This window comes from Oryzias melastigma, linkage group LG9 (genome assembly GCF_002922805.2).
Source record: "Oryzias melastigma strain HK-1 linkage group LG9, ASM292280v2, whole genome shotgun sequence".
Lineage (NCBI taxonomy): Eukaryota > Metazoa > Chordata > Actinopteri > Beloniformes > Adrianichthyidae > Oryzias > Oryzias melastigma.
Window position 1 is genome coordinate 31,038,892 of NC_050520.1, and position 8,985 is coordinate 31,047,876.

At 40.4% G+C, this 8,985-nt stretch overlaps 1 protein-coding gene across 2 annotated transcripts in view; it reads right to left on the minus strand.

Annotated features, from left to right (window-relative positions):
• Positions 1–2,124: 2,124 nt before the first annotated feature.
• Positions 2,125–8,985, minus strand: part of rab35b (RAB35, member RAS oncogene family b) — a 13,935-nt gene continuing 7,074 nt past the window's right edge. For both annotated transcript variants that reach the window (XM_036213703.1, XM_024275860.2), the window contains 3 exons: positions 5,241–5,365; positions 5,024–5,148; positions 2,125–3,916 (listed from right to left, as the gene is read on the minus strand). In XM_036213703.1, the coding sequence (XP_036069596.1) occupies positions 3,788–3,916; positions 5,024–5,148; positions 5,241–5,365 (379 nt within the window). In that variant the 3' untranslated portion in view covers positions 2,125–3,787. The remainder of the gene's footprint in view (positions 3,917–5,023; positions 5,149–5,240; positions 5,366–8,985) is intronic.

Here is an 8,985-nt window from a genome sequence, read left to right on the forward strand (position 1 = left end):
CAAATAAGGAAAAACTCCTCATTTGGTTGACTTGCAGCGTTAAGTGAAAGCAATGCAAAACTGAAGTAATCATGGGTAACCAAACAGGACAGTAGGAGGCCGACTCCATTCTCAGCCCATCCATCCATCTTCTTGTCCGCTTCTTCCCTTTCGGGGTCGCGGGGGTGCCGGAGCCTATCCCGGCCACTGATGGGCGAAGGCGGGGTTCACCCTGGACAGGTCGCCAGTCTGTCTCAGGGCCTCAATCACACACATTCACTCTCACATTCACACCTAGGGGCAATTTAGAGTCACCAATGAACCTATGAAGCATGTTTTTGGACGGTGGGAGGAAGCCGGAGTCCCCGGTGAAAACCCACGCATGCACGGGGAGAACATGCAAACTCCACACAGAAAGGTCCCAGCCGGGATTCGAACCGGGGCCTTCTCGCTGTGAGGCGAGAGCGCTAACCACTGCGCCACCGTGCAGCCCTCCATTCTCAGCCCAGATTTGAAAAATGCCCAAAAAAAGGGGGCGGGGCCAGTGGAGCCAGACTGAGCGGCGGAAGTGTGGCTTGAATCTATGACTGACAGTTATATATTCCTGAATTAAACAATTTTATTTTAAGTTGTTAAAAATTTGACAACAACCAACAGACAGCCCTTTTTTAAGCCCCGTTTATAGAAGTCAACTGACAAAAAAAAGCAGATTTAGTGATTGGTTACCCTTTAAAAGGTTTGACCAATCACGAAATTCAAATGTAATACCTCGATTCAACCTGTAGGCGGCAGCAAACAGACGGTTTTGACTATATTTTCAGGAATTAAGCATTTAACACCATAGCTTCAATGCTTATATTCTTTTATGTACTGGTTTGATCTCCTTCAGAATCTACTGAAGTTATGTTTATTGTGTTAACAATTGAAAAGTTACAGTATGGTAAAGATTTTGTGTTCAAGCGTCACTGAAACGCCTCAGGTGGGTTAAACAAGTTTATCTTCATTTGTCAAAACTTTGGCAATGGCCTACAGACATTACTTTTAAAGCCCCATTCATAGAGGTCAACAGACCTCTTTTTTATTAAAAAAAAGTGGATTTAAGGTTTGGTTTGATAGTAGCCATGTTTGAATGGAAAAAGCTCAAAAATGTGATTTAAAAGAGCAAACATGGACAAACACTATTACCTAAATTACAGAGGTTATATTTCTTTTTGATAAAGCAGATCATGATAATATTTAATAGTGTACCTCCAGAATGAACAGATTTTATATGGAAAGCAAAACTTTGGTAAAAAGTTTGATCTTTCATGAGATGATCCTGTTTGGCATCTTTTATTTTGAAAATGTGTCATTTGAGCTTCTGTTAAACCTTAAAAAAAAAAAAAATCAAATTTTGAGAGATGCTAGGTTCTTTTTATATTTTTGCTTGTGTTCTTGTCAAAAAATAGACATAATTCTTATTCATTTTTTGAAAAAGAAGGTAATGAATACAAATCCAAATTTCCTAAAGGCTAAGTATGACTATGCGCCTCCTTCTAGGTTTGGATCAGGAGAAAACGAACCCCAATGGCTGTTTTACTGTTAAAGGTTGTCGACCCCTGGTGTAACCATTGGTGTGGAGTAATCCCACCCATCCTTCAATCTCAGTTAATGAGAGCTCTCTGTTTACACACTCTCCCACTAGCTTACAGCCCCTCACACCCACAACTTCATAGCAGTTCTGTCTGTGACTGATGCTAACAGAGATGCTAACAGTGATGCTAACAGTGTTTTTGTTAGCAGTTCCGTCTGTGAGTGATGCTAACAGTGATGCTAACAGTGTTTTACTGTTAGCATTTCCGTGTGCGATTGATGCCAACAGTGATGCTAGCAGTGTTTTACTGTTAGCACTTCCGACTGCGATTGATGCTGACAGTGATGCTAACAGTGTTTTCTGTTAGCAGTTCAGTCTGCGATTGATGCTAACAGAGATGCTAACGGGTCAAATGTGGAGAGGGGCCAGATCCGGCCCGTGGGCCGTAGTTTTGGTTCCCAAAAAGTAGGTCACGTTTCTTTCGATCAGACTCTCTTCACAGAAAGCCAAGAAAAAAACTGCCATGTTTTTAAGATCAACTGTTCAGAAATTACAGACAAATAAGATCAGCCTTTATGTGTCCAATATTTATTACTTTAAAACGTTTATTACTGATTAAATTCATGTAGGGAAATTGAATAGTACATCTTTCTTTCTTTTGTCTCCAGTGTACAGCAAACCACAGCTGACGAGTGTGTTTCAACCAAAGCACACGGGGCATGTTTGACACATGCACAGGCCGCTGTGCTAATCGTGTGTGCATGATCTATACTTAATATAAACACACAAATATATTTATATTTACATACACGTAATGAAAAAAAAAAAAAGGATGAGATTTGATACCATTACCATTCATGTTCTTTTGATCTCAAACTACCAGCCAGTCTGCCAAGAGACGGTGAAAAGGTGAGATGTTTCAACAGCAGCTTACACGACACCTCCCAATTCTGAACACAAGAAACAAACCACCGCCCACGCTGGGACAGACCGGTAAAGAACGTCCGCAGGAATCCAGTGCTGCAGGTTGTTGGCCGCTCCGTCTGCTAACACTTCCATTTGATGACACACACCACGTAAGACTTTAAAGACTTTAAACATCCGTCAGCGGTGACAGGCTGCTCAGCAGGGTGCAAGCTAGCCTCCAAACCCAAAGCATCGCACATCGTAAAAGGGTTTCATGCTTTCAAAATAAAGGAGGGCAGAAGGTACCCAGAGTCCAGCGAGTCGGCCGTCACCGTCGGGAGAAAGAAAGGTCTGTCGCTGTCAGAATGGCTGATATGATAAAGGAAGAGAAGGCTGCAAGAAATAAGTAAAAAAAAATAGAGGGGAGCACTTCCTGAGGACTCAACAGGGTCCCATCAGACGCTGATTCACCCTGCTTCTCGGCCAGTCGCTGGCCGCTATGGCAACAGTCCAATCAGAGACTCTGATGAGCTCCTACTTCTTTTAAAACGTTGGCAGTATCTTGTAAAAAGAAAAAGAGTAAAATCAGACTGTTGTAAGACTGCTGTGAACGTGCAGCCAGAACTTTAATGGTTGGATTAACCGCTCTGCTGCACTTCAAAGGAAAAGAACTGATTATCAATGGCTCAGCACTACTGGAGGTTAGAAAGGGGAAAAGCTTGGCAAAATACACAAAAATAAACATGAGAAGTCACCAGTTCTGTCCATCAGATACGCTGCTCAAAGGTCATCTATCAATCAACACCATCAACATCCTCCCAGTGATTTTTCCCCCATAAGGACGATGGATTCACAAGCAGGAGCCGAGGTCGCTGCTCTTCCAACACATCCCAGTCCCAAACAAACCCCACAACCCACTCCAGGATCGGGGAGCCCTCCCCCTCCTCCTCCTCCTCCTCCTCCTCCTCCTCCTCAGTTGGCCGGGACTCCAGATGTCAGAGGGAGATGCTGATGGAGGAGCGTGGGGATGATGTTAGCTGGCAGATCCTTTAACAGTTGGAGGACCTCATGTCAACGAAGCACATCTGATGAATTCCAAGTTGTTCGGACATCTGATAAAAATCTATATATTTTTTTTAAGTCTCCATGATTAGTTTGTCCAAAAGGGACAATTTGTTTCCATTTATGTTATTTTTATTTCATCTTTTACTGTATATTTATTAAAACTTTATCTTCTCTTTAATTTAGATGCTCTGAGTCTCATCAAATATGAATGCTTTTATGAGGAAACGTGGCCTCCGGTCTTGGGTCGGAGCGGCTCGGAGTTTGTTAGCAGCACTTTTTCTTCCGTTTACTGTTCCGGGTGAGCTTGACCACGTCGTTCTGTTGCTGCAGCTGCTGCTTCGCTAGCACCTCCTTCTTGGCTCGTAGCACTAACTCTGTGATGCAGTTGAACATCTGCAAGAGACACAGGAGATCCGCCTCAGAATCCATCAGTGCACGCCGCGTTTTTACAACGGACAACCCAACGCTCCAGTGGATCAAACCCAATCAGAATACAGTTCAGAAGATTACGAGGAAACAGGGCTGGTATCATTTCCAGAATCGATTCGATTCCCTTTTAGTTTTTTGGTTTTTCTTGATTCTTTCAATTCTCTATAATTAATTCAAATATATTTTGAGTTAACATGATTTCCATATTTAGATACTTTTGTTTAGAAGTACATGGATTATCTATACATGTTTTGAAGAGATTCATATTAATCTGATAGTCAGAGATATTGTCAAATGTATTAGTGAAATGATGTTACTACCATATATAACGTGTGTCAAAGTTAAGGCCCGGGGGCCGGATCTGGCCCTCCGGGTAATTCTATCCGGCCCTCCAGATCATTTTATTTTATTGTTCTTAATGACCCGATGTTATCTTGCGCTTATTTCTAACTTGTATAATTTTGACAAAATACATTTTTATGGAGAGTAAATTATAAAAGTTATTTAAGGTTTAAGTTGATTTATTCTGGAATAATATTCCTAACTTTTTATTATTCATAATTAAGTTAAAAAGTTACAGTTTTAAAGTTTTAAAATGGGCATTTGGCTAGCTAATGGACTGTTTCAGTACTTACTAAGTTTCAGCTACATGCTAGCTGTTTTGGCTACTGTAGGCAAGAAAATCTGGCAACAGACTTTACTTTAAAAAACATATTTCCTTTAAAGAGTTTGTAAAATTCACACCTGTGAGTTTATAAAGATGTTTATTTAGTCTGCAATGTATGTTTACGCTGACCGAGCGTTACCATTAGCCGTCCTATGGGAAATCTCATTATATGCTAGCATCAAGCAAGCAGACTTAGCATTCTGGATTAGATCGATCTGTATTTTTATTGATCGGTTATTGATCTGTTAAGCTTAGATTGATTAATCCATTGTATCAACCCAGTCCTACGAGGAAATGTGTCATTAATTTCTAAAGTGAGTCATGGGACTAGCAGGACTTCACTCCAGCAACAATCAAATCACTGAAATACAGGTGGAATTATCAAGAGAGTTTTACAAAGTTACCTCTTCCACGTTGATATTCTCTTTTGCACTCGTCTCAAACAAGCTGATTCCCATCTGCTCTGCAAACTTCTGCGCGTCAGTCGTCTCAACCACCTTGGAGCTGGGGTCGTCGTTCTTGTTTCCCACTAAAAACAGAACACGCCAACGAGGTGGTGAGTGTTTCCACTGACACCAGAACGTCCAAAAGTTGCTTGAGTTTGAGGAGGAGCGCGCTCACCTAATATTCGGCACACGTCGTCACAGTTCTGGTTGATTTCGTGTAGCCATCGTTTGACGTTGACGAAGGACTCGGCGCTCGTGACGTCGTATACTACTATGACCCCATGCGTTCCCCTGTAGTACCTGAAAGGTCACACAAGGAGAGCGTGAATCCTGACAGCAAAGATTCACAAATGAGGAGCAACTAGACATCAACATTCACGACGAGAGACGAGTCGGTTCAGTCCAGTTGGTTTATCACGTCCAACGTTGTCCTGGAGTCTCACACAAGTCAAGAAACGTCGAGATAAATGCAAGAAATCAAATCATTTCACATTTCAATGAGGCCAAAATGACCTATAGATGAATAAAAGCCTATTTAAGTACATCAACTGTGTTAATGTGTACTACAAATGTATTAGAGAAATAGAAAAACATGTTAGAGCTTTACCTCACATATGATTGGTGGTAGAAGTAGCTCTTAGACAGCAAGGCAACTTATAAAGTCCCTCTCCGGTCATCTTTTCATCTATTTTTAAACTATGATTATGATGTTTTTAGCCAAAAATAAAATAAATGTTGCTTTTCTAGGACATAGTTTCTGTAGAGCGGCAGCAGTTCATTAGAAATTTGAGTGAAATTGGAACGAGAGCGGAGCAGAGAGCTTGTGGCCTTTTTTTCTGCTGTTCCTGATTCACAACGATTTGAACAGAGAAATACTCAGAAATGCTATTTTATCTTAATTTGTTTATATGCGTCCCCCTTCATGAGAAAAATGCCACAAGAATATGTTAAAAACACCAAAAACACCATTTTCATCAGAGTTGGTCTTTAAGAAACTGTGAGATAAAAACAGGAAATTCGCATTTTAGAGTTTCAAGAACTTAAAAAAGAGAGATGTTAGGATCTGATGTTATTTAACTATAACAAATAAATACATGATGAATCCAATGAATTCCCTACTGTATTAGAAGTCATGCTGTTATATCAGGGGTGTCAAACTCAATCGCACAAGGGCCAAACTCCAAAAAACACTTCAGGTCGCTTAGGATCAACATTTCAAAAACTTTAAAACTGTAACTTTTTTACAGAAATATGAAATACATATTATCATTGAAGCTGATAGCCAGCTAAAATATTAGCTAAATGCCAAATTAGCCTAAAAAAATTAAAAAACAAAACTTAGATTAGCCAAAACAGCTAGCATGTAGCTGAAAAATAGCTAAACTTTAAAATAGCCTAAAAGACTGAAATTTTTTATTTTTCTCTTTTCTACGGAAGAGTTACGTGACAGACACAAATGTTGTGACTGTAACAGAGAAATAAAGGAAAGAGGAAACTGCCCTGAAAGCCAACACCAACATGTTCTCCACACAGGTGAGGAAACTGGACTTGGAGCTCCAACCGGAGCATCCCCAGAGAAGAGCAGCGCCGAACAAACACAGAGCGTTTTGTCCGGCCCACTAAGGGTGGATGTTCCTGTTTGTGAGAGAGTGACAGTGTGTCTGCAGCAGTGTGGGGACAGAGTTGTCTGGGTATGTGCCCAACGTCCAGCAGTGATGAGCCAGCTGAAGAGGTTTGCACTTTGATTTACTGTGTGTGAGTATGTGTGCTCAATGGGTCTAAATACAAAACACTACAAATACGCAGCGTAGGCGCGTGGACCCGACCCTTACACTAAAACTTCTGTAGAAGAAAGCTAAGAAACAAAGCAGACATGCTAATGAACTGGAGTCTTGAAACTCACTGCATCAGAAGACTTGATATGTTTATGATTCCTTCAGATAAACTCACATTTGGACCCAAAGTTTCATTAAACTTACTTTCTGATCATCTTTTGATCTATTGTACAAGCGTTCTTTTAATTATGATTATACTGTTTTAAGCCAAAATCAAAAAAGTTGTGACTGTTGGCATGAAGTTAGCCTGCCTCTACTTTAGGGGGTCCCCAAACAACAGCCCGCGAGCCGGATGTGGCCCACCTCCACATTTGACTCAGCCCCGGAACAAGATTGGAGACAAATTATTGTTTTTTTTTTCCCAAATCTGGCTTTGAGATTTTTTAACACTGTTAGCAAAACACTGGATTGCTAATAATGTTTTCAGTCAGCAAAACTGTATTTTGCTAACAGAAAACACTGTTAGCATCAATCGCAAATAGAACTGCTGTTATGAAAAAAAAAAGTTAGCATAACTGTTAGCATAACTGTTAGCATCACTGTTAGCATCAATTGCGGAAAGAACTGCTATCAGAAAACACTGTTAGCATCACTTTTAGCATCAATCGCAGACAGAACCGAAAACACCCCCTGCCCTACTTTATGTCGTCCATCTGTTTACACATTCTTCCACTAGCTTACAGCCCCTCACACCCGCTACCTAACATTATCAAAGCAACAAAAATGACAAGCAATATTTGAACTATCCCAGTGTACAGATTTGAACCTGTTTAAATGGAAAAACAAAGACGTTTATGGATCTATTTGTCTGCAAGTGGATGCATCAGAATGAAGCAGAGCAGGGAGCTAGCTGCTTACCGATTGTTTGTTCTATGTCACAACTACAAGCTTTTTTAAAAGGGATTTTTTTTATACATGCCTATTTCACAACTGTTGCAATAAAAAACACTTAGAAATGCAGTTTTAATCTCAATTTTTTTCATGTGTCCTCTATCATCACAAAATGCCTCAAGAACATGCTAAAACACCAAAAATGTTTTTTTTTTTTTTTTAATTGACGGTCCTTAAAGTCACAAAAAAGTAACTCCAAGTGACCTCAAGCTGTTAGAAAATAAAAGTTTGAATAAAGACGGCCTAGTTTGGTGGTGTTTGTTTTACTTCCCCGTACAGATACATTGTTCTGCTGCTAAGGCCCGGATCGGATGGCGTTGTTGGAAATGCTATCTGGTTCATTTGATGCATTTCCTTTCAAAAGCTCACCACAAACTTTAAAACTGAAGTCTCACTGTCACTTTGGGGGTTTTCTTCCCTGTAACAAGTTTGTTTTTCAAGAACCTTATCTAATTTTTTGCATGTCTGTGCAGAAAGAATGCACCCATGTCGCTGTCCCATCTCCACCTATGGTGGCAAAACATTAGACATGGAAATCCTGAAGAAAAAAACTGAGTAGGAAGTGAAGGACTTGAATAGCCAGAGGCTGCAACAGGTGAGAAACTTCAGCATCAGCCGTGCGGATCCACACACAGCACTGCCTAAAATCCTTCTCCTGAGGGAAACTCATTTAGGACCTAATGAGGAGCTGCACCACTCCACTTCAGCGCAATAAACAATCACGTCTAAATAGCTTGTTTGTTTGAGGGATTCCTGCTAAACCCACAGCATCAGTGTTTCCAAACGAGGGAACACATCAGCAGATCATTACTGGAGGACAGTCGCTCGTTCACCACATCACGACTCCTGCTGTTTTGTGTATTATTCATAATCGGATTCTGAAGGACGTTTTATTTTGGAAAACTACTGGATTCTCCATCACATCTCCATCACATTGACTAGTGCTGCAGCAAACGATTATTTTTAGACTAATCACTGATTATTTTTACCGATTAGTGGACTAATCGGGTCAAGATGGATGTAAAACACACATCTTAATCATCATTAGCTTAAAACCAAGGATGTCAAACTCAATCGCACAGGGGCCCAAAATCCAACACACACCTTAAGTCGCGGGCTGAACAGGATAAACATTTATTGAACACTAAAACTACATTTTTAAAACTTAAAAACCGTAACTTTTTAACATAATTA